General features: G+C 41.7%; 1 protein-coding gene across 1 annotated transcript in view; it reads left to right on the forward strand.

Annotated features, from left to right (window-relative positions):
* The first annotated feature begins 15,901 nt into the window (after nt 1-15,901).
* Nucleotides 15,902-27,554, forward strand: part of MEIOB (meiosis specific with OB-fold) — a 564,292-nt gene continuing 552,639 nt past the window's right edge. Inside the window, exons 1-2 of the mRNA XM_069212275.1 lie at nt 15,902-16,076; nt 16,582-16,713. Of these exons, the coding sequence (XP_069068376.1) occupies nt 15,902-16,076; nt 16,582-16,713 (307 nt within the window). The remainder of the gene's footprint in view (nt 16,077-16,581; nt 16,714-27,554) is intronic.

A 27,554-nucleotide genomic window follows, 5' to 3' on the forward strand; every position in this document is an offset into this window, starting at 1 on the left:
TTTTTTCGTGCGGAAGGCAACTCTGTTCACTTCAAAGCTAATAAATAATTTTCAAATGTGTCCATCCAATACTCCCATTCGATTGGTGGATCACCAGGAATCCTTGAAAATGCTTGAGATGTGACTATAGGTTGGTTGAGATTCATGTTGTAGTTGGTTATAATATAATGCAGTATGATTAACAAGAGCACTTAGCTCCCTGTGCAGGTCTGTGGCTATTAGCAACTCGACCAATTTTTATTGCTGAAGGTGGTTTATTTGTAATTGTGATGACTTTGCTGCACTGTGCCACAAACACTACTAGGTGACAGACTAGCAATATAGAAATGTGACTCCCAGAAGCAGATTGCCATGTCAACACTGTAGGGAAGAACAATTCAGAAAAGAACAGTGCGGAGAAGGAGTACGCCAAACTTCCTGCTTTTGTTTGTCTTGTGCCTTGCCTCGAGCCACCTTGCCTCGAGCCACTGATGCGCTAATTATAGTTGCGCTGTACCTAATTGCGCTAATTATCGCTACACTGGGGAACGATTACTCCCTCTGGCTGGCAGAATTGCTTGAATAACTGCTTACACTCGAAACTTGACTTGAAAGTTTTTGAGTGTCCCCCTCATTCGCACGGGGCTGGATATATCTATATCGGAGCTTTGCTCTGCGCAAGGGAGGCTGTGGTAGTCATTATCCTCACAAATGGCTATAAGAGAGTAAATGCATGAGGATTCTTCTTTTTAATGTAAGTACAGCAACACAGGAAACAGGGCACCATGCTCCTCAGACACCAAGTCCCCAACTGTCACCGGTTGAGCCTCGCTATCATCTCGGAACTTGGAACCCATATATGTCATAACATTGACATAAGCAACACACAACACATCCTCCCCTTTTCATTAACAATTAAAATTCGATATTCCCTTACAGAACCTAAAGATAAAACTTAACAAACATATATATATATAGAATAGAATTAAAACAATAAAAAAACAGACAAATAATACCCAGCACATCTTCCCTCTTAAACTTTCACAAACTTCCAATCACCTTTGTAGAAATTAATGACACTTCAAAAAAAAAAAAACATACAACTATGTATATAGCTATAAGTTACTATACTGGACCCTGAATTACTGAGGTGTACCTCACAACAAAATACTTCAACCAACTAGGAGGTACTACTTTCCTTTTCCTACCATTCAATTCCTCAACAACAGGTTCCTGTTCATTTCCTCTTAACTTTTCTTCACTAATGCTAACCTCACGACTAATACTTGTTGTCTCATTCACTTGTTTCTTCTCACCACTTCTACATCATATTCCAACTAATCTGAGGTCTTCCTCCCTTCCATTTTCTCTTTCGCATTTACTTCAGAGCCTTCCCTCTCCTGTCCATTTGAATGCAATGCAACACGTTTAAAATTCAATACTTTTCCATTTCCTAATTTAACAGCATTATGCAAGACTTGTATCACTTGTTCTGGGTCAAAATATTGGCTCTCCCCCTTTTTTTTTTTACTTTATAGTTTTTTTTTTTTACCAGAACCCAGTCTACCACCAAAATACTGACAGGTTTAACACCATGTGTTGTATTATAATATGTTTTAGTTCTTTCTTGTGTTTTCTCTAAACTACACCTTTCCAAGTCAGGCAACCATTATTCAACTTCAGCATTGATCAACCATGCAGGACTAAATTTGCATCTTGGTTTCTGTCCCCTCATTATCACAACCCTGTAGTATCTTTCTCTGTAATCCTATATACCCAGACCGCCTTTCGTACAGCAGTGTGCCAGTCACTACGTTGCTTTATGGCACTCTGAATAACCCCCTTCATAACTCTGTTGAATCTTTCTACGGTTCCATTCCCACTGGAATTATACAAGGAAATAGTCTTATGCTTTATACCCACTCTCTCAAAATGTGTTTTAGCTGTGTAAGAAACAAATTGAACACCACTGTCACTCAACAAGGATGCAGGAATTCCTTCCGACCAGAACGTCCTGTCCAAAAATTCCAGAACTGTATTGGTGTCTGCCTTTTCCACTATGTCAACCATCAGCCACTTAGAGAACAAATCCATCAAAACAATTACAAATTTGTTACAACTCCCCTACAGGACCTAACAAATCCAGTTCCGCACATTCCCAAGGTTGCTTAGGCAAGAGCTTCTGATCCATCGGCGGTCTCAGAGTACGCAGACTCTTATCAGCCGTAGAACACACTTCACAAAACCTAACAAACCTCTGTATCCTTGCCTATCCCAGGCCACCAAAATAAATCCTTGAAGATAGATTTGGTCATAACAATACAAAATGCCCCTCATGGCAGAGTTCCAAAGTTGCTTCCCACAGTCCACAAGGAGGAATAATCTTCTTACTTCTAACAATGATATCCCTATCCACTGAAAGTTCAGACCTAACTTCCAAAAAATATCTACACAGTTCAGATAACTGATCCTTTGTAGGCCAACCTTCCAAAACATATCTCAAAACCACCTGTAACACTGTATCTTTTTCCACCTGCCTCTCCCAATACTCTTCCTTGATGGCCGGTTTACCAAAGTCATGTATGAAAGCCACTTTTAAATCATTCCATGTGGCCTCCGCACATTTTTCTAACAAACAAGGCATCCAAGACAAACAATCAGCGACACAATTATTTTTACCTGGTACATACACCATGCGGTACATGTAATCCTTCATTCTCATCGATAACCTTGCAATTCTTGCTGAGGCGGACACACTTCCTTCACTCGTAAGTAATTTGATAAGAGGTTTATGATTACATTGGGTGGTGACAGTCTTCCCCCACACAAATGTACGAAAATGCTCTGATGCCTGTGCACAGGCCAATGCTTCCTTCTATATGATGGGATATTTCCCCTCCGATGGTGATAAGGACCTGGAGGCAAACAAAATAATAGTTTATTTTCCTTTGTTATATTTTTGTGTCAGAACTGTACCTAGACCCCTGGTACTGGCATCTGTTGTCAAAAAGCAGTCCAACTGAGGATCAAAACGCCCTAAATGAGCTACCTTACTGAGTTCTTTCTTAATTCTAACAAATTCCTCCTCGCATTGTGAATTCTATGCAAATTTCCTATTCTTTTTTAGCAAAAGTCGTATGTTGTAAACCTTTTCCCCAATTTTTTTTATGAATTTTGCACAATATTCCGCCATCCCCAGGAATGACCAAACATCATCTTTGCTGATAGGCGCTGGTACACTAACAATGGCATCAATCAAAGATGATTTAGGTTTCACTCCTTCATCACTGATTGCATGTCCTAGATAATTTACACTCCTTTCGTCAAATTTACATTTACTCAATTCCACTGTAAGACCCTTGTCCTCTAACACTCCTAGCACCTTCTGTAATCTCTCATCATGTGCTTCCTTGTTCTCCCCAAACACCAATATATCGTCCTTAAAGAACATCACACCCTTCACTTTCCCAAATAAGGTATGCATTAAACGCTGAAACACAGCAGCAGCCAATGCTAGGCCAAGCGGCATCCTTTTAAATTGGAAGCACCCAAAAGGTGTGATGAATGCTGTGAGTTTCCTTGACTTAGGGGAAAGCGGAATTTGGTGATAGCCTGCAGATAAGTCTATAGTTGAGAACCATTTTGCCCCCTTGACTTGAGACCATTTCTGTGATCCTTGGTAAGGGAAAACCGTCAACAACAATGTTATTGTCAAAATGACGCAAGTCTATACATAGGCGAATTTTCCCATTGCTGCATCAAGCCACTACCATTGCTGAAATCCATTCTGAGCTCTCTGTGGGTTTGATAACATCCATTTGTACCAGTTTGTCTAGTTCCCTAGATACATCATCCCTTATCATTATCGGTACAGTCCTCAATTTGTGTATTTTCGGAACAGCATCACCCTTTAGCACAACGGGCCTCATTATGAACTTGGCGGGAAAACCATGGCGGCGGTAGCCTGGCGGTGGCGGGTTCCGCCAGTGGCGGTTTTGCCACATATATTATATGGCGGTCTGGGCCGCCATGTCGGTGGCGGTAATTTCAGCCACCGCCGGCATGGCGGCCCAGACTGCCATGTTCATAATGAGGGCCAATGTCATGATCAAATTCATTCAAGTTCCTCAGTTGTTTACCGAACACCTTTGGGAACTTCTCCATTTCCACGTTCAAAAAATTACAGTTGTTCATCACCAGTACTTTCCCTTCACTATTTGAGTCCGAGACCATATGTAAATTTCCTTGGTCCTTCCATCCGAGAACCGATGGTCCACCTTTAGCTACATAAAGTTAGCATTCCTATTCTTAAAAGAAAATAGTAACCATTTTGTTGTACGTTTGTAGGCCAGAGGACCTAACGAGTACAGAAGAATTATTTTTTTCTGTTCTGATGTCATTTTATTCTCTTCATCAATTGCATACATATAATTAAAAAAATAGTCTTTCCATTCCACCCATTTTAGGATTGGTTCATTTTCTTTGGACAAAAATGCTTGTGGTGGATTAATAGTGACATTTTGCTGAGCCATATTGCACTGTGCAAGGAGAGATGGAATCTGTATATTACTGTTTTCCTGTAACTTAAAGATAACTTTTTGCAACCCTTCTTCTTCCTTTATTTTTATTTTTTTGCTCCCAGTTACCCCTGTTTCCTGGACTTCCTGTGATACCTAGACGCGTTCAGCAAAGCGTCTTTAAAGCGTTAATCAACGTGCATCGTTCAAGCAATGTGTATTCCCAAGAGCTCTCAACGCGTCTTAAAAAAGAGTCTATGTTGTCCTGGTAACCGCAAATAAAAATGGTTGGCACGTAACGTAGGCAGCGTATGCACTGCGACCTCAACAGTGACATCGCAACACGTAGGCAGCGTCTGTCACACGTGTATCCAGGCACAGTATAACGGTACGTAGGCAGTGTCTGTCACATGCGTATCCACGTACAGTATAACAGTGAAATACTCGTCTCCAAAACAAAGTCAATCCTCCCTTTTTACCAGCAACCGCAAGCTCTGCATGTTGCGGTCCGATGAGCCGCTGGAATTGCTCAGACTGAGCCACATATGCTGATCCTAGCGACACCGATGAGGATTCTCCACATAGAAGACCATGCTCATCAACCAGCTCATCGCCAAATTGTGGTAGTTATTATCCTCACAAATGGATACAAGACGCTAATTGCATGAGGATTCTTCTTTTTAATGTAAATACAGCAATACAGGAAACGGGGCACAACGCTCCTCAGACACCGAGTCCCCAACTGTCACCAGCCGAGACTCGCTATCATCTCAGAACTTTGAACCCATATATGTCATAACAATGACAAGCAACACACAACAGAGGCACAGCGCAGCCTACTGTAATATTGATGTGCAGCTTAGAATCCGCTTCACGGAGCAGTAGTACCACCAACTGGTTAATACTTGCTCGGTTCACCTGTCTGCGGTTCTGACAGTTGAAAATGCCTGGCAAAGTTATCACCTAATAAAATCTAGCAATCTTGGACACACAGAGTAGATTCCTTTATTCCGTCAGGAAGAAAACCCCATTAAAGCCTCTCAAGGCAGGCACCTACGACAACTGTGGTGGTGAGATTCAAACCCCTCCAGAATCCCATGATGTCACAGGAGCTGCAGCTCGCCAGCATTCCATCAGCTAGGTCTGAGCATCGCAGAGCTCATACCATTACACAAGCCCACATTATAACAAATACCTTCCACCCAGATTGTTTGGGCTGCAGGTACAGCATATATTTTCAGTGAGATTATGCAGGGCCAGTCGGAGCAGCCAGGGTTGACGTGGCAGAGTGAGAGGGGAAAAGCGAGGGTGGAGGAAAGAGCAGAGTAAAGAGAGAGAGAGGAGGGATGAGGTGAACTGAATGAATGAGAGAGAGAATACAGTCTAGAGGAGCAGGACCAAAAGGGAGAGAGACCTGGGGAAAAGTCAAGTGAGATCGGTGCAAGCCAATGACAAGGGAAGGAGTGTGACAGAGGAGATGAGCCGGAGCATGAGAGAAGGTAGAGTTGATAGGAAGGGGAGCGAGAGGAAGTGGACCAGTCGAACCTGTGCGCGACAGCTCTACAAATGCGCACAGCGTCTTGAACCGTCTTCCACACCGACAAGTGCCAATATGAAGGCTTCCCGGGGAAGGAGGGGTTTAGAGGAGGAGACGGGTTGTGAGAGCGATAGCAGCACAATGGAGTAGGAGAATGCAGCAATACAAAGCCAGATAGCCCTCTCTGATCTCTTTTGAGGCGGGATTCATAGTAAAACCTGTGCAGGATCAACCACAAATAACAATATATGCCCCACTGTGCAGAACATGCACGTAAAGTATTGCAATAATCGGGTCTGCTCCAGCGAGTCAGAGTGCCAGTGTGCCAGTGAGTGAGGGTCCAGGCCAGAAAGTTAGTGCCTTCCTGTGAAATTAGAATCCTCTCAAGGAGGTCCTGCCTGTTTCAATGCGCTAGGACCCTTCACAAGAACCAGTGTGTTTTGGTTTACTAATCACTTGTGTCAGGGTGTTAAAACAAAAGGAATTGGAGGAGTTAATAAATATGGTGGAAATGACATTCTAGCAGCAATAAAGTGAAAAGGTGTTGTTTAACCATGAGGTGGAGAAGATTAAAGGAAAACGAGACCCTTCACCCCCCAAACTAAGTGTACCCCTCATATGTCCAACAAACTCACTCTGTCACCCCTGATGAGGTAGCTCGTGTCTGCCTCTCTTAGAATGGGACCCTGACTGGCCCTGCCCTCCTGAGGAGTGGGTGTGTGACGGTGCCTCAGAAAGGGGTGCCCTCCCTCTGGTAGTAGCCGGACTGCATGATATTCATTGCCAAACATTGGTTGAGGGAATATAAAGTACTTTGGCCCCTTCCTCTCATGAATCCAAAGTGCCCTTCTTACCTATCACTGGCATCAGCAGAACCGTGGTTAAGGGCAGGGGTCGGGGGGGCAGCATGGCGGGAACCAGGACTATCCTCACAAGCATCACTCAGGAGAGGGGTTTGGAGCAGCCCCCCAACAGCTCAGTCCTACTGACTTGGTCCAGATGTGTGTAAAATGCCCACTTCTGTTGATAAAAACACTCACGGTCCCACTCCTTGCAGTCCAGATGGGGGGCCGGACCGGCTGAGACAATGGTAGCAACAGCAAGACCCAGCCTGTCCCACACCTTGAGCGGTGTGTGAGTGAGGAGTCAGAGATCCTGCGGAGAGCAGAGGAGATCAAGGTGGTTGAAAGACGGCACCTGGGAGTTCAGGGCTAGGAGGAAGGGAGTTCGAAGAGAAAGACTAGTTCGAGTGGGACTGAATTTGAGCGGGCTGTCAGAGGTAGTTGTGAGGGCCAGCAGCTGACATATACCCAGACAGGGATTTTAATGTACTGGGAGAAAAAGAGAGAATGTGGTAGCCTACCCTTGAACTGAGAAACAGGGTAGGGAAAGTAACTGTGTTAGACTGGGGTGTAAAGCAGATCCTCGTAGGGTGATCCCCCATACCTCTAGTGGGGCAGAAGCAACCATCAAGAACCACTTTGAGTGAAAGAAGTGGGCAATCCCAACTCTTTCCAAGACTCTACTGCTATCTCCCTTGAACGCAATGTCATTACTGATCTGTGTGTGAAGGGACGAGAGTGTTACTTACTACAAGGGACATGGCCAATCACTGCCTGGCTTCAAAATAAAACCATACAGTGATTTCCATTTTTCTATTAACCTCCAACTGCATCACTGTCTCGCCTGTACACCTGTGAGCTAATCCAGAATACGTTCCCTTGCTGTTTGTTAGTAAACCGCATGAGAGCACCACCATGATTGGTTCGGGCAGGCAACAACGGCACTCATTAGGAGAGCGGGAGCTACCCCCGGCTCCCTCCCACTGTACAGGTAGGAGAAACCTCAAGTGCGCATGGGCTAGGCAATGCAAGGAACCAGTCTAACTCGACATGCGCACTTCATGTCGAGACTCCTTCCCTGGAGTCACGATTTCTATCAATCAAGTCCCCCAACCCCTCACTCTCAAGCATGACAACACCCGGCCCGCGACTCAGTTAAAAGAGCAATGCAGTTGAGAAAAATAAAGCATTTCATTAAACGGATATAGAGTGAACAGTTTAAAATTAATGTACATGTGTTGGGGGGAGCAGAGGGACAACGCCCCAACACTCTAAGAGAGAAACTGCCCCTGTTGAAGGTGCTTTTTGCTTCAGTGGGGACCATTTTGTGCCATGGGATGATATGATCTTATCTCCTGGAGATAGACACAAGTCTGGCTGCAGTGTTGATGGCTTCCTTCCAAGGAGCTAGGCGAGCTCTGTGAATGTCGTTCAACAGGGAGTTTTCATACTCCAGTCTTGAGAGGAATATTGATTTATTGACTATTTTGAGGCCTTCTGCTGAAATAAGAAATTTGATCGCCCTAAGGAGTTTAGTATTGAGCTTTCTTCACTACATGGGCTTGTGTCCCCTGTGAAGCTGTGGGCTTGGACTCCAGCTCACAATGCCTGACTGGCTGTGAATTATCAGGATGTCTCCCAGAACAAGTGGGCTGATGATCTTAGCACCATCTTCTCAATCAGAAATGGGACCTTCACCCAAAGTTGGTGCAGTCCATCTTCTCCTTCTTGGGCAGTCCTCAGATGGATCGCTTTGCCACTGAGGAGAACACTCATTATCCGCAGTTCTGCATTCTGCACTTACTACTGCCAGGAGCACAGGAGACTTGTTGTGCCTGTGGTGGGGTTTCTACCTCCACTATGCTTTTAATCCCATCCTTCTGATACCTTGGGTTCTGAGGAAAGTGCTTTAGTAGACTGCACACATGACCTTGATCGCACCAGACTGACTGTATAGGATGTGGCAATGTAGCTAACGCATGCAGGCAGTAAACGCAAGCGGTAGCTACAGAACGTATAATACCAAATGAAACATTTCACCACAACACCGAGCTATTGATACAGAACTCCTTTGAAATTGTTGACCTAAACACCTGGGCAAACTATGCAAAACATGAGTGCTACTGTGAAGATAAAGAAATAAAACATATGCAGCAACAAGAATGCAACTGAGAAGTTCTTGGACAAACTAAATAACAAGCTGGTATACTATTTTCCTGTTTATGGTGTTCGTAAAACGAAAAGGAGAACGTTTTGAAATGTCACGCAAATTTGAATTTAACATATGATATGCATTTATGTTTTATAATATAATATATTATTTTTTACATTTGAATTTTTTACATATTTTAAATTCATTTCTAATAAATGTAAGTATATTGAATTAAAAAGTTTATGATTTAAAGAAAAATGTTTAAAAACTTAAAACTGTCTGTTTCGATATAAGATCATTATACATTAAAAGTGACTAAAAGTTATTTATAAAATGTACTGAATTTAAATAAATGTTTTACATAATTAAAGTTTTATTTATTTTTATATTGAATAAACGTCATTACATTATTTTAAAATTAAATAATATTAAGTTATAATTGATATTTTTTCCTTTAACATTAAAATAATTTTATATATATTTAAAAAAATAGTTAATGTATTTTATCATTGTTTCCTGTGGGGTTTTATTTTAAGTCCCTTCCTCCGTTGTTTTGTGGGAATGTGATGCAGTACCGGTGGTTGGCCATGTGAGGCTCTGAGCTGGAGTACATTTTTGACAATTGTCAGTCTTTTTTGGTTCTAGTAACTATAGAAGTGCAGTTTGTGAACAGCAATGTTTTTTTCTTTTGACAATGGGTGTCTGTCCATCCATTAAAGCCCTCTGAGGCCCTCACTTATTTTCCCTTTACTCCTTCTCAAACCCCTCTCCTTCAGTTCTACCTATTCCCATTTCCTAGACACCTACCCCACTCCTGCATTTACTACCATAATATATACCTGTAGAGGTCCCTGCAGCCAAGATGGAGATCTCTGCACACAAAAGATAGAGGAGGAGGCATAGACCTCTGCTTGTAGGTTTGTAAATAACACTTTGTAGTATGTTAGCAGTGCTATTGTAGTACTACTAAACATAGTAAAATATGCAATTTGGGAATAGGCCTCATAATTTCTCTTTCTCTCCACTAATAGCAGTAATTCCATTAAAAACACTGGATGTCAAATGTACTCTTCAGTCATACACTATGCGTTGACCTCCTCTTTCAATGTGTATGACTATGTAACAACCCATATATCTCACTATATTCCTTTCTATGAGGTGTGTATTACAGAGCAAAGTTCCATTTATCCAACTATCAAAGGATTCAATAATTCTCGCCTTATCCGGCCCTACAATATTTGTGAAATTTGGAAGAAGATCTTCCATATTCAAGTCTGAACCCTGTGGAACCCTCCACTACAATACCTGAGAATTAATAAAATATTTAATCAAATTCAGGAAGGCCCTGGACACTCACCTCTTTTTCAAAACATATGTTTTCCTCCTTGCTACAAGTATGTGGTGGTTTAGGGATTATTCTATAATGTGTACTATTGTTCACTTGATGGCTTGGCACCAAATATCGCCTAATGCCGACATACTAAGGCTTTGGCACTGTTCCTCCATTTACCATCAATAGTTTCAACTAATCCATTGGTTCACTAGTCCCTCTTGAGTGTTACTTTTTTTCTCGTTTCTTGAGTTCCGACCCTGTTCACTCTGAAACTCCATAAAGTGGCAGAAGTTTACAAAATCTAAAAAAAGTTTATATATATATATATATATATATATATATATATATATATAATCCTTAACAGATGGAACAATAACCATCCGACGGCTGCACCAATCCCTTGGTTAGATCCTAACCATTAAGACGTATAATCCTTAACAGATGGAACGATAACCATCCGACGGCTGCACCAATCCCTTGGTTAGATCCTAACCATTAAGACGAGGTCAGATACAACAATGTTGAATTGAATTAGTTCAAATTTATTCCTTATAATGGTTACACAGAGTCCTGCAATGGAATGTCAACGCGTTTCGGCAAAAACGCCTTCTACTGGACAAATCCAGCCAAGAAACCGGCACCATATACACACAAAATAAAAACCATCATTTGTTTTCATTATATTGTAGTGTGCTCTAATGCAGCAGCCACATTGGAACATGCAACAACCTAAATGTAATCAACATATCTATACCCAGTTTTAGCACTGCAATGTTAACATAAAATACTTTCAATAGTCTGGACATTAAAACATTGTATATTCTACATATATTTTATAAATACATAGAGCCTATCCATAATTGAATAAAAATGGAAACTTGACAAAAAATTGATTAAGAATTGAAAATTTAAAAATTTAAGAATTGTGAATAATGATTAACAATCAATAATATATCTCATTAATATATTAGCCTGCCATATAACTATGTCCTTACATATAGCTCTGTCATCATTATGTTTGTATCATGCCAAAGTTGGCGTTTTAAGGAACTTACATTGTTACACTTTTTTGGCCAATGTCATCAGTGTCTTCTGATCAGCAATTTTCAATCTAGTTCATCAAATCTTTGTAAACTATATTGTCCAAAATTGTTTTTTGTATATAAATATTTTAAATATTTCAAACAATTCAAATGTAAAAATCTCAATTATTTAAATATTGTAAATAGTATGAAGTATTATAAAATATTATAAACTATTAATACAAATAAACCAATCAGCAAAATAGCTATTATTCTACAATTCAGTATGCAAATGACAGCCATCATATTTACAATTCTCACAATAAATAAGATCTTAATCATTGTTCAATTCAAAATCTAAAACCAATTATAAAGTGTCAAGTGCAATAAATATATACAACTGATTGCAGTATCTAGCTAAAACATGTTGGAATTTCGTCATCTACATTATCTATATGTTTAATACCAACGTATCATTTAGCCCCATTGACATAATGAAAGGGATACATTTATTATGTAAGGTTAATGTGTTCTATTTTAATCTATACTATAAAGTTGTAATTGATGCAGGTATACAAGATGGAAATGGAAAAAGGCCACAGACTAAAGTGCAAGGTGCTAATTAGAAAAAACTACTTCTATATTAAATATGTGTCCATGACTAGTGAAAAACAGTGATGAAAAATTATATCTATATATCCACTCTTCTATAGATATCAATTTCAAAAGGAAGAAAAGATCTAAAAAGATAAAAATCTGAAAAAATCTAGCTGGATTTCAATAAGGGACAAATATATATTCCTATAAATTCTGCAAAATCACATGTCATTTATATCATTAAAGGTACCCCTTATAAACGGCAATTTAAGAAGCTTACATTACATCCACAGTTCAATATGAGCAAAGTTTCACACCACTTTCAATCACCCTACTAATATTTCATAAATGCAATAAACATTCTATACTTGATCCTAAATGAACATGTAATTCAGCATCAAGATTATGCCCCCAGGGGGATTCAGAACCAAGCAATAAAATCATCTTGGATTCCATTTGTCTAAGCTCAGATGTTCTATCACCAGCCCTAGGATTGTTTTTAATAGATTTAATGCCATAAAATGATAAAGTGCTGAAATCCCCTTTATGTATGTCCCAAATCTTTTTAGCCAGGTGATATGTTCTATCTTGGTTCTTAATGGCTCTAAAATGTTGTAAAAATCTAACTTTTAGCTTGTGGATGGTGCTACCAATGTATTTTTTATGACATCCACATTCAACAACATAAACCACAAATTCAGTGTCACATGTAATGCGATCCTTGATGTCACAATAACGACCATCAAACGTTTGATATTTTTGCATGTTGTGTGCATACTTGCACGCCTTACAGTGGCCACACTTCCAAAATCCCAAGCTTTTTTTGCTCAGCCAGGATGTCTTTTCTTTTGTGGATAAAAAGCTTCTAGTTAAATGATCCCATAGTGAGGGAGCCTTACGAAAAGTTATGGATGGATGTGGACCAATGTTATCCCTGATATTGGGATCATTCTGTAGGATGTGCCAATTCTTTTGAAGTATGGTTTTCAAAGAGCCATGTTGTTGATTATATTGCAAAAATATTCTAGGGGATGATTGTTTCATCTCACTGTTTATGGGTGTGTTGTTGAAAAGTAACTCATCTCTGCTTTTATATTTGACTCTATTCTGTGCATCCACCAAAATTTTGAGAGGATATCCTCTATTCAGAAATCTTTCCGTCATAGTCCTAATTTCCAAATCATATCTACTCTCATCTGAACATATTCTGCGAGCCCGCAGAAACTGGCTGTATGGTATACTCCATTTTAATGTCGTAGGATGCCCACTATTGGCATGCAGAATAGAGTTGCATGCCGTGGGTTTGCGATATATGGTGGTCTCTAACCGATCATTTCTCACTTCTAGTAAGACATCTAGAAATTCAATAGTCTTTCTACTAAAGGTGGCTTCCAAATAGATGTTAAATTGGTTGTAATTTAATATGTTTATGTATTCCAACAATGACTGATCAGTGCCATCCCAAATAATAAAAAGATCATCAATATATTGCACCCATAGTACGACCCTATTCATGTAGATATTATTGTTTTCAGACCATGCCACCTCTTTCTCCCACCAGCCCATATATAGATTGGCATATGTGGGAGCAAAGGGTGCCCCCATAGCCGTCCCTTGTTTTTGTAAAAAACAGTCATTGTCAAATAAGAACAGGTTATGGGTTAAACAAAATTGCAACATAGATAGAAGCATGTCTGTATGTTCAAGAAATTCAATAGGTCGTGTTTGTAGAAAATATCTACATGCTTGTAACCCATATTGGTGTTTAATAGAGGTATACAAAGAGGCCACATCCATAGTGACCATTAGATAATCTTTATGTCATGGAATGTTATGTATCTTTGCCAGGAAATCATTAGTGTCACATAAGTAAGATGGTAATTCAGTGACAAAGGTGCACAGAAATAAGTCCAGATATCTCGAAGTATTTTCTAGCAGCGACTGGTTCATACTGACTATAGGTCTGCCTGGGGGGTTTGATTTACTCTTATGAATTTTCGGCAGAAAATAGATACATGGAATTTTGGGATAGTCAATCTTCAAATATATAAACTCATAATCAATAAGTTGTTTGGTGTACCAATCTTTAAGCATCTCATGATAAATCACTTGATATTGAATTATAGGATTAATTCGCAGCTTGTCATAATGGTCTATATTCATCAATTGTCGGTAAGCTTCTTTGATGTAATCACATGTGTCCATAATAACGATGTTACCGCCCTTATCAGAGGGCTTAATGATGATGGACGTGTTGGTTCTCAGTGTACTGAGGTCTTTCCAGTCTTGTTGTGTAAAATTGGATCGATTTGTAATTTTGGATGGAACTTTCATGCGGAATTTATCAATGTCGCCAATTACCAACTCGTGAAAGGTATCAATCAAATTTCCATTTGGTAAAGGCGGATTGAATCTGCTCGACGATTTTAAATGACAGGTATCATGAAAATTAGTAACAAACCCTATCACATTCAGCGTAGAGGTATTGATATCAGTTTGATCATATGTCAAGCATTCAAATTCATTGCTTTCCTTAGCTAGACCATTAATGGCCATCAATTCTGTACTATCAGCAATATTGAATCCTGAGACTGGAGCCCTACTTGTCGCATTATCTACAAAGAGATTTTTATCCTTGTTCGAAAAATGTTTAATTAAACGTAATTTATGAACAAATTTATAGAGCTCAATCCGTGTACTGACATAGTCCCATTGGACATTAGGACAGAAGCTTAATCCTAAATCAAGTATTCGTATTTGATTATCTGTAAGGATGCTATTAGAGTTGTTAACAACCGTACTCAAGTGGTTCGAGCTGCTGGGGGATTGAGGGTTCAATCCTATTCCTTGTGTTGATTGCTTCTTCCTCTTACCCCGCCTCGTTTTCCGCTTCCTCGGCCACGTCTGCGATTTTGGCCAGGGGGTGGCGTGACCATTTGTATGAGACGCATTTCCCCCTGAAAATCCAATTTGTTACGTGGTGCCTCATCTGCAGAGGAGCCTATCTCAGAGCTGTTATCAGCGGACACGTGATGTACGGCAACATCTGCTCCATTCTTTAACATATCTTTTGTTCTTACATTGTCATATTTCCGAGCAAACGTGTAGATTCTTCCGTGTTCATAATCCAATTTGTCTCTATTGAACTTGTGTCCTTTACGTAATTTGATTTCTTCTTCCTTGTTTTTAATTCGTTCTTCCATTTTGGCTAGCTGATTAGAGACTTCTTGTTGGTTAGCTACTTTCTCTAAATCTTTAGTTAGTTGTTCAATCTTAATGATTTATTCATCCATTCGCCTTTTAGCCTGGGTGATTAAAGTTCCCATAAGTTTGGTGGAACAATCTGCTGTTTGGGTTCTCCACACCTCCAGCAAATCCGGATCCATATCGCCTAAGGTGGGCAATATTAAGATGCGAAGGCCCCTTGGCACTCTACCGCTTTCGATATACTTGGTCAGTGAAGTAATCTCCCACCATTGTTTAAGTTCCAAAATACGTGCTTTCTCTAACTGATTAATGATGCTGGAGGTGGTGTGAATCTGAACCCCTGGAGGTCCATTGCTAATCTTGGTGTTATCGAACAATTCGGCTGCTGCTTGTCCCCACAGCCTTCTCCGTTCAGCCATAATTACGGTACACAAAAGCAGCTCAGGTTATGCGATCAAAGATAATGTTCTATTTATAGACACTAAATAATGGAAGAGCCAAGAAGAGTAAACAAATCTAAAAAAATCTAAAAAACAGGACACTGTGTAAATAACCGCCAATACTAAAATGGATACTTTGTATAATTGTTGATCCGTTCTTGCAGATGAATTCTATATTTGTGACAGTGTATCTAGAGAAAGCCGTATTGCAAACACTGACGTTCAATCTGTCTGTTGTTTGTTTTCCGGGCCGTGTGCCAATTTGGAATTTGGTGATGAAAACCAAATATTTAATAGCCAAGCTTAACAGCGGAAAGAAACCTCCAACCCGAGGGCGTTCTCCAACCCCCCCAGAGGAAAGCAACAATCCTACCGTGTCAAATCAGCTGAATTCACATCCGGATGAAAACGGCACGGTGCTGCATGTGAGACACTTTTCAAATTTCTCCAGTAGATAATATCACGCGCACTCTGGCGGCATGCCAGCCGTATTGTGTACCGGAGACCACGTAATAAATAATCTTTAACAGATGGAACGATAACCATCCGACGGCTGCACCAATCCCTTGGTTAGAACCTAACCATTAAGACGAGGTCAGATACAACAATGTTGTATATATATATATATATATATATATTTATATGTGTGTAATATTCTCCCACTTTGCCCTTTATGTATTACTGTGATTACTGCTAAAGCACAGTATCGTTTTAAAACTTTATATTCTGTATTTACGCATTATTTGGGATTCTTAACCTCAATGTATATAATAATTTAACCTGGTAAACTTCGTATATCATGTTTATTTCTATTGTACAGCGCTTTGACATCTGCAGAGCCAAGTTAAAATTATAATAGTGTAAGTAAACATGTCTGGCTGGCAGCATAAAGTTTGCGTTATTGGCAATGGTCTTGTCATTTTAAATATATGAAGTGTAATGTTTTTCTGTGCAGATATTGGTTCGGAAAGATTCACTTTTAGTTTTACAATCCGAGATTCACCATCTTACTTTGTAAATGCCTCCTCATGGGGCAGGGAGGACTACATAAAGTCACTTTCAGAAAGCTTCAGAGTAGGTGACTGGGGTAAGTTGTGGTATGTGTCTAATATAATAATTTGTGCTTAGAATTCTAATATTTTTTAAATGGCATATTGCAGCTATACTGCATGTTCTTTTCCAGTCTATTACAACCATGTGTTTGTAACCCAGTATTTTACAATTGTATTTCAGGTCTTTCCCTTGACATGACCTAGTTTCTTGCCTAACATATTTTTTACTCAGTTTGTGTAGCCTTACTCAATGCATTGTACATCCAATATTTATGTGGGTGTGTGTGTGTGTGTGTGTGTGTATATATATATATATATATATATGTATATATATATATATATATATATATATATACAATGCTTTCCCATTTTATTCCAGGAAAGCCAAGACACCTCCAATATGCTGTAATTTCATACGAATTTATTGGAAGAAATGGATCTCCCCACCAATGCGTTTCGGCTGTAGCCTTGATCACAGATGGAGTGAGTATACACTATACATCTTTAAGTAACATCAAACACAAATGACGGACATTCATACAAATACCAAAACTATTTCTCTCGTAGGGGGTTTCCATGTATAGTCATAAGCACTGAATAGTTCCGCGCGCCTGCGGGGACCCCGGAGCACTGATGTGAAGTATATTCTTAAGTGCAAATACCAGCCCTTTGAAAAAAGGTCTGTCAAAAAACACTTAAGAATAACAATGTGCAGCCTATGTGAACAGCTACACCGGCCAAATTGTTAAAAAGAAAAACAGTTGTAGTGTAAATTCACGTTTAAACATCTATTTATTCTAGAAATGTAATAACAAATACATTCTCATATTCTATTTACACCTCTCATGAGAATAAAACAATGCAGGGCAGTGTAGCCCATAGGCTGCCATTATACAGAATGTAAATAGAGCTGTGCCTTTAAGAAAGTAAAGTCTTCCTGTTTCCCATCATGCACAGCAAAAGGCAGTTCCCTCAGTTCTTTTTTCCGGCTCCTTTCTGACAGGACCCTGAAGTATTGAGCTCTACCTCACAAAGCCTTTTTGTGACAGAAATTCATTAAAAAACTTTTGAATTTCAATTTCACTCGACGTTTTTAACATTGAGTGATCATTTCCTACTATTTTCTGTTAAATTCTGACAGAATTTTGAGGTTTTTCTAGTTTAGAAATGCCTTCACTTTTTGACAAATGTCCTTCTTGTGGCAGAAAAAAGGCTAAAACAGATCCACATCGGGTCTGTATAATTTGTCTTCCATCCAGCCACAAACCGGAGTCGTGTGACATCTGTAAAACTTTCTCCAGAAGAACTCTTCGTGATAGCGAGAAAATCCGACTTCAGGCGAGAGAGGACAGGAGAAAAAGTGGTCATTCTACCACAGAGCGAGGAGAAGGTCAGTCGTCTACCAGGGCTCACCCTGTTTCCTCCATAACTCCTACCAGACCTGCTCAAAAACGGCACAGGTCTCCGACGACGTCGAGGGCGTCGACGTCGAGACAGGGAACGGCGCCAACATGCTCGCCGTCGAGGAGTGGTTCACCGGCGAGGAAGAGACATCGTTCGCCGTCGACAACCATTTCGCCGTCGAGACGGCGTGGACACTCGCCGTCGAGAGGATCTGGGTCACCGTCGACATGGCGAGGACGTTCCACGTCGAGGGAGAGTGCTCGCCGTCGGAGACGTTCGCCGTCACCACAGCGACGTCGAGGGTCGTCGTCGAGAGGTTCTCAACGGCGAGAGGAATCGACATCAAGAGGCACTCGCCGTCACCGCACTTCGACGTCGAGGAGTGTGTCGACGTCGAGGCGACAATCAAAGAGACCTAGAAGGGTTTATACAACGTCGGAATCCTCGGCCTCACTCATCCTGCTTCCAGCGTCTCCACAACTCTCTCCTCGACAGTCGCCGTTGCCGCAGACACCGGTAACACCTACGGCTCCTCTTCCGGCTCCTCCTTCAGAGTCTGTTCCGAGGACTCCAACGCGATCTGTAAGACGTTCTGGACATTCCTCTAGACGTTCATCTTCCTCTCGGCACCATCGTCATGAATCACGACAGAGATCTCAGCATTCACATCATAGACATTCTTCTTCGTCTACACGGGACTACTCTCCAACCCTATCGGAGTCACCGTCCCCGAGAGTGTCCCCCATAGATGATGTGAATACATTCCAGGAGGTCTTAGTGCGAGGGGCAACCAAACTGAATATCCCGCTGGCGGTACCGGCCCCATCGACGTCAGTAATCTTCGAGACCTTACATCACAGGACATCGTCGAGACCTTTGCTTCCACTGGTTCCTGGTCTTATTGAACCGGCAATGGATATTTTTCTTACACCGGCCGCAACGAAGTCTGCTCCTTCCAGACTTATTAAGAAATATTGTCCACCAGAACAAGATCCTCTATTCTTGAGGTCGGACCCAGTACCGGACTCGGTGGTTATAGTAGCGGCAAAGAAATTGCATTCTACATCACCGTCTTCCTCTTCACCTCCAGATAAGAGAGCAGAAAGATTGATGCTGCAGGACGAAAAGTATGCTCTACTGCAGCCATCACGATGAAAGCAGCCAGCGCCACTGCTTTATTAGGGAGATACGATCGGGCCCTCTGGGACTCTATACTGCAGTTTGCAGAACATCTTCCTAAGGACAAAAGGGAAGTTTCCTGGAGGTCGTGGGCGAGGGAGCCATGGTTTCTAACTAAGTAATAAGTGCTGCGGCGGATTCTTCGGTACTATCCGCACATAACTATGCTCACGGAATAGCGCTCAGAAGACATGCATGGTTGCGATTTACATCTCTTAAACCAGAAGCACAGCAGAGAATACAAAATTTACCTTTCTCAGGCTCCACTTTGTTCGGTTCTCATGCCGATGACGAGATGGCCAGAATGAAGTCTGAGCTGGATACCCTGAAAGCGGTAGGCATGGAACGACCGAAAGAACAACGAAAGGTATTCCGTCCATATCAATGAAGACTGTTCACCCACACGTATCAGACTCCACACTGGATGTCTTCACGCCCCCAGCAACAGCAGCAGCATCAAAGGGGCTTCTCCACACAACGAAGGTCGACAAGGGGTCGTTCAACACCTCAAACTCAGACAACTCGACAGGCTCCCGCGTCTAAGCCCTGAATCTTCGCTTCCCCCTCCTCCGTTATCCACTCCGGTATGGGGAAGTATCTCAAATCATCTGGACGAGTGGCTACACATCACATCAGACGCCTGGGTATTGAATATTGTGAGACATGCTTACACTCTCAGATTCACCAGTCCTCCACCATCTGTTCCACCCAAAACAGCCAGCCACCACCTCGAAGCTCTTCAGTTAGAAGTCACCATTCTATTACAAAAAAGAGCCATAGAACCCGTCCCGATCAACCAGCAAGGGAAGGGGATTTATTCGAGGTATTTCCTTGTGCCCAAAAAAGACAAGCAAGAGTTTCGTCCCATTTTAGATCTAAGGACAGCAAACAAGTGGATTCGCAAAGAGAAATTCAGGATGCTATCCTTGCACCAAATTTACCCAGATCTTCGTCAGGGCGACTGGCTCTGTGCAATAGACCTTTGCGACGCTTACTTTCATATTCCGGTGACCAAGAAACATCGAACATTCCTAAGGTTCACTGTCGGAAAACGTCATTACCAATTTGCGGTTCTGCCCTTCGGACTCTAATCAGCGCCGAGAACTTTTTCCAAATGCATGGCGGTGGTAGCCGCCCACTTGAGGAAACATTGAATATTTGTCTACCCCTATCTAGACGATTGGCTCATAAAGGCCTCCAGTTATCTAGAGGCGCAACAACATTTCAAATGGACTCTACAGCTGTTGCAGAAGCTCAGTCTTCAAGTCAATCTCCTGAAATCCACAGCAACACCTGTTCAGAAGTTGCATTACTTAGGGGCCATTATAGATACCAATCTAGGAAAGGTGTTTCCTTCGGAGGAACGACGATTATCGATTCTCCAAAAGTGCAAACAACTGCAGGAAACTCCACAGACCACTGCAAGAGTAATAGCTTCTCTACTGGGCTCGATGGCGTCTTGTATCCATCTCGTTCCCAATGCTCGCCTCCATATAAGACCATTACAGGAAAACCTGGAGGATCAGTGGTGTCAACTGATGGACGATTGGGAGAGCAAAGTCCTACTTTCTCCCCACGCCCTACAGTCCCTCAAGTGGTGGTGTTTACCCAGCAATCTCTTGGTGGGGATTCCGTTCCAACAACAGCCTCCAGCTCAAACCATCGTAACAGATGCGTCACTGCTCAGATGGGGAGCGCACATGGAACATCTTCGAATCCAAGGCAAGTGGTCACAGAGAGAGAGTCTCTATCATATCAACCTGCTGGAACTTCGCGCAGTCCACCTTGCGCTCAAAGCCTTCCTTCCCTCTCTGAGAGCGGAAACTCTCCTTCTCTAGACAGACAACGTGGCCACTATGTACTACGTGAACAAACAAGGAGGCACCAGGTCCAGGATTTTATCCAGAGAGGCTCATACAATCTGGCATTGGCTTCTAGCCAGGAACCTGTCGCTAGTGGCAACTCACCTGCCTGGCATCCAGAATGTTCAAGCGGATGCCCTCAGTCGCGTAATGGACGAGAACCACGAATGGGTTCTACACGACGACGTCGTTCGTTCCATTTTCGCACTATGGGGTACCCCCTCTACAGACCTATTCGCAACCCCAGAAAACAAAAAATGCCAAAACTTCGCCTCCAGATATTACCATCCAGGGACACTGGGGAATGCCCTGTGGATAAGCTGGTCAGGAGCATTTCTTTACGCCTTTCCACCGCTTCCCCTGATTCCGGCGGTCCTCCAGAAGTTATCCAATGCTCAATCCAAAATGATACTAATTGCTCCGGAATGGCCACGCCAATGGTGGTTTCCAGACCTTCTTCACCGATCGCTCAAACCACACATCAGACTGCCTTATCGTCCGGATCTGCTCACGAAGTTCAGAGGGCATATATCACATCCCAACCTCTCATCGTTGAGTTTGGCAGCATGGCTCCTGAGCTAGTGCAATATGGACACTTGAACCTACCTCAGGACTGTATGGAAATCCTGAAAGAAGCAAAGCACCCTTCCACACGATCGGCTTATGCAAGCAAGTGGAAGAGATTCTGTGTGTGGTGTTTAGACAACAACATAGACCCAGTATCTTGTGGAGAGGAATCTATCCTGCCATACTTGCTAAGTTTGGCAAAATCGGGCTTACAACTGTCATCAATAAAGGTACACTTGGCGGCTGTAACGGCATACAGAAAGAGCCCTTCACAAACTTCCTTTTTTCGGATTCCAATTATTAAGGACTTCCTGGAAGGTTTAAAAAAGGTTTTTCCTCCCGTTAGAAAGCCTTCTCCTCCATGGGAACTGAATGTTGTCCTATCGCGTCTGATGCTGCCTCCATTCGAGCCAATACATAAGGCATCACTTCAACATCTCACATTGAAAGCTGCTTTTCTGGTGGCAATCACTTCAGCGCGTAGGGTTAGCGAAATACAGGCCCTTTGCGCTCAAGAACCCTACACGGTTTTTCATTCTGCGAAAGTGGTAATGAGGACTCATCCAAAACTTTTACCAAAAGTCGTCTCCGACTTTCATGTGAACCAAACCATTTCATTACCAACTTTCTTTCAAAATCCAACTACTCCTGCTGAGAGAACTCTGCACTCTCTGGATGTAAAGAGGGTTTTGAAATTTTACTTGGACAGGACAAAATGCTTACGTAAATCACGACAGCTTTTTGTTAACTATGGCCCAGTTAGAACAGGGCTGGGCACGTCTAAGCAATCTTTATCCAGGTGGATTGTTTCATGTATAATGTTATGTTATCAGTTAGCGAACAAATCCCTTGGTGGTAGGCCAAAAGCCCACTCTACTAGAGGTAAGGCAGCTACTGCAGCCTTGATGAGAAATGTCCCTTTGGCAGAAATATGCAAGGCTGCCACTTGGAAGTCGGTCCATACCTTTACTCAGCATTACTGCCGTGATTCAGACGCTAGGGCAGATGCGCAGGTTGGACAGGCCTTGCTTAAGAATTTATTTGCATGATTCATGTAGGGGTATTTCCATGATAGTCATAAGCAACCATCCCTCCTCCCCGGTGGAGTTGACATAGAACAGGTTGCCATGAATATTATCGATGTTGGTACTCCAACAAATGTTTTTGTTCCTTCATGTCAGGTTACAAGCCGTCAAAAAGAACTGAGGCAACTGCCTTTTGTTGTGCATGATGGGAAACAGAAAGACTTTACTTTCTTAAAGGCACAGCTCTATTTACATTCTGTATAATGGCAGCCTATGGGCTACACTGCCCTGCATTGTTTTATTCTCATGAGAGTTGTAAATAGAATATGAGAATGTATTTGTTATTACATTTCTAGAATAAATAGATGTTTAAACGTGAATTTACACTACAACTGTTTTTCTTTTTAACAAGTAGCTGTTCACATAGGCTGCACATTGTTATTCTTAAGTGTTTTTTGACAGACCTTTTTTCAAAGGGCTGGTATTTGCACTTAAGAATATACTTCACATCAGTGCTCCGGGGTCCCCGCAGGCGCGCGGAACTATTCAGTGCTTATGACTATCATGGAAATACCCCTACGAGAGAACTGGAGTTACAGGTAAGAAACCATTCCTTCCTTGCCAATGGCTGCCATCTTTGAACATTGTGATCTTACTTGATATACTGCAGTAGCCTATCAGATGCCTATGTATTTCATCCTCCAAAATCAATGCTGCAATCATCCTATATTTATGCAATTTTCATATATATCAAAGACATAGCAGGCTCACATAATAATTAAATCACACCTTAAACATTCCCTGTTGATCCAATTCATTGTATTTAGCAGACCTATTCAAGCCCTAGTGGGCAAATTCTTGATTCTAAATATACTCTACATACCTCAGTTCTAAGGGGAAACATCCATACTAAGTGCATTCTAAATCACAAACAGAATATGTTTAAATTATTATATATGTACTTATAAAGAGCCTACTAAAAATTCAACATACTTTGTTATCTACATTGCACGTATCACAACTACCCGGTGTGATTGAATTATTATGTGAGCCTGCTATGTCTTTGATATATATGAAGATTGCATGATTATAGGATGATTGTAACATTGATTTTGTAGGATGAAATACATAGCCATCTGATACCACTACAGTATATCAAGTAAGATCACAATGTTGAAAGATGGCCGCCATTGTCAAGGAAATCGTTTTGGTATATGTATGAATGTCCGTCATTTGTGTTTGATGTTATTTAAAGATGTATAGTGTATACCCACTCCATCCGTGATCAAGGCAATGGCTGAAACGTGTTGGAGGGGAGATCCATTTCTTCCAATAAATTCCTATGAAATTACAGCATATTAGGGGTGCCCTGGCTTTCCTTGAATAAAAAGGAAAACTTTGTGCATTTTTGGGATTTCCGGAACCCGGCCAGGACCGCTCACATTCCAGACTTTGTTTTGGTTTTATATATATATAAATATATATAGATATGTATATTTATATATATGTATATATATATATATATATATATATATATATATATATGTATTCACTGAAAAAAACAACAAAGGTTACAGGGAAGTTATAGTTAGGAAATAGAATTAAAAAAAACATAGAAATTCACTTAAAAAACAAAAGGTTATAGGGACGTTATAGTTAGGCTCACATTTTAAACATATGAGTCTGTGAGTGGGTGCGTGAGGATTTCAGTGGGTCTGTGAGAGTCTGTTTGCAGCTGTGTGTGCACGAGGGTCTGAATGGGTCTGTGTGTGGGTACGTGCGTGTCTGAGTGGGTATGTGAGTGGGTGCGTAAGGGTCTGAGTGGGTGTTTTGGATGGAAAAAGATTGAAAGCAAGATCGTTTTTTTGGCTTTGATGAATGATATACTTAGAATGAGATGTTTCCGGACAAATTGATAACAAAAATATATTTGTCAATTAACAAGAGTGAGATCACCTTTCCGTATATATCTTAAATATTTTAATTTGAAAAGAAAATATATCAGAGAAATGACCTCTAACACACCTAGACTGGAACCCTCAACCTTTGAGGTACTGGCCTGAGACCTTAACCACTAAGGTACAGATGTCTCTTTACTACATGGTATTCACACATAGTTATTACATTCAAACTGAAAGGTGTGATGGGAAAAACACATAAATGTTGCACCAATAGGCACGTTTAATATTTAAAAAACTAGTAAATAAAAGGACGCTACCGGGATTAGAATGTTCAATTTACAGGATGACAGTTCACACTCTTTACCAGCAGGCCACCAGTGACTCTCTTGTGCTGTGTAACAAAACATGTCTAAGACATTCAAACCTAACAGCTGCCCAGTCTGACAAATTCAAGTCATTTCATGGGGAGGCCACTGCAATGACAATTGCTTTTGCTTGGTGGGAGCTGTCGGTACCACCAAGGAAAAGCAAACAGCTACGTTGTGGGGTGGGCACCGTGGGACATAGCAGGAGCTGGCACTGGTGGGTGGTGGTCCCCAGGGCCATTGCTGGCTCTTCGATGAGGGCAGTGCACCCTCCTCCAGCGAGCATTGCCTCAGGGAGGTGGTGGTCCCCAGCCCCCCCCTTTCACTCTTTTTTTGTATCCCTAGTGAGGTAGTGATACCAGGGCTGCGGGGGGGGGGTGTTTACGCAGCCCCCCGCAGTACTTTTTATTTGAGCCCTGGGGAGGTGGCGGTCCCCGGGGCAACATTAAGCTGAGGAGGGGGCCCCGTTCACCCCCTTCCTTATATCTTATATGGCCGCAGTACCTGGTCCACCCAGGGGCTTATTAAAAAACAAAGCACTCTAGACAGCGTTTGTTTTAAAAAAAAAATGTTACTGTGAATTTGCGAAAATGTCACAAATTCACAGTAAATTTGTTTTTAAATATGTTTGTTTTTGCTCTGGTGCTGTCCCCATGGACCCCAGCACCAGAGCTAAGGGGTCAGGGTGACTCTACCCCGGCCCCTTTTCCTTGTTTTTGTATTTTTTTGCTGGGACTGAGCTAAAGCTTAGTCCCAAGATGGCTGCCAACACTTCCTGGTTGAAGTGTTGACAGCCAATCAGCGCTCTGCATTTCCTTGAAAGAGGTCTTCATTATTCATGAAGACATCACAATGGATCTGCGCCCCTAGATATACAAATTTGTTTTATCTTTATTATCTCCTAAACTACTGAACGGATTTACACCAAATAAGTGAAAGCATAATCTGTTTACCGAAAGCTAGCTTTCTGCCACATTTTGTGTCATTCCGTCCAGCAGTTCGGGCTGTAGTCGTGTCTAAAGGTCCTATGGGAATTAACATGGGAAACACAACTTTATTGACCCCAACTTAGCACTCAATTAATGGATCACCCAGAAACTTTCCATGCACAACAAGAATTACTGGGGCACTTTTTTTGGAAAAGTTTGTGAAGATTTGTCAAACGGTGCCAAAGATATAGGCAAGAGAGGAGATAAAAGGAGCTGGGGGTGCCAAAAGAAAAGAGTCATAGAGAGAGGGGGGGCGCGAGAGGTGAGGAGCAAGGAGGAACGGTCTACAGAAGGGAATAAAAACAAGGAAGAGAATAAGAGAATTGGAGAAAAGAACGAAGACAAGAAGACGATTGGAGAGAGGGACGAGAAAAAGATGATTGGAGAGAGGAATGAGGACAAGAAGACGAGTTGAGAGAGGAACAAGGAGGAGAAGAAGACGATTGAAGGTGGGAGCGAGGACGAGAAGAAGACGATTAGAGAAAGGAGCGAGAATGAGACGAGTAGAGAGAGGATCAAGACGAGTGGTTTGAGGCAGAATCCTGGGACTCTGCCAGAGAAGCTCAAAGCCTCGCCACGGTTCTGAAAAACCGTGGGATTCGTGGTGAGTGACACAGGAAAAACTAAAGAGAAATACACTAAGGGAAGTGGGGCTCCATTGCATGAACTTTACACAGCCCAATTTCTCACCCAGCCTAAAGGTCCAACTAGGAAAGCTTTAACAGAGCTTACCCACCTGAGCTGAATATAAGAAGGTGGATAAGTAAGTGGATATTTCTTCCATTGTAAATATTTTCGGGGCACCTACACAATCTCCCTTTCTGTTGTACACACAAACACTGGATCTTTTGGTTGTCCGGGTTTCCTTTCAATTTAACTCCCGTTGCGCACTACCTTATTAGACTTCTACTTGATCGGGAACAGCCATTGTAGAACCCAATACTTACTACAGGTTTTTTTTTTCTTTTCCCGGTTACTACGCCACAAGGCTTTGGTGGTTGTCCCCAACTCCTGCCCAGATGCACCTAAAGTGAGAAGAAGACAAACACTAGAGTAGCGTATATCATAAATTCTCCGAAGGTCATTGTTTTCCAAAGAGACTGCAGGAAGAAATAAACTAAAAACAATAAATTACACATTTTGTGATGCATAACCAGAAACCAAAAAAATAAGCCACCATTTCACACCATATAAGGCCTCCGAAGCTTCATTTCTGACCCAAACTCCCACAATATACGGTATACAACACTCTAAACAATGAAACGGTACTGAGTAGTTCCTGTGGGGCATGCTGGCCACATTTCTTTGGGACTTGTGCCTGGACTTGGTTGTGCACCTCAAGGGCAACCTGAGGTTTGCAGGACCCACCAAAGAAGGAAGATTGTTTGGTTCCCGCTGGGGCTCTCAGTTGTGAATCACTTAGCAGTGGTGGTGCCAGACTGGCCTCTGACCCTCATCTTCTGGAAGCCATTTTCATAGACTGTAGGATCACGATGATCTGTGCTGGTGGTTTCAGCAGATTTTCTTATTGGCTTGGTGGTAGGGTCCATGGGGACATAAAAATCCTAAGGAGGAGAGCAGGAC

This window comes from Pleurodeles waltl, chromosome 10 (assembly GCF_031143425.1).
Source record: "Pleurodeles waltl isolate 20211129_DDA chromosome 10, aPleWal1.hap1.20221129, whole genome shotgun sequence".
Classification (NCBI taxonomy): Eukaryota; Metazoa; Chordata; class Amphibia; order Caudata; family Salamandridae; genus Pleurodeles; species Pleurodeles waltl.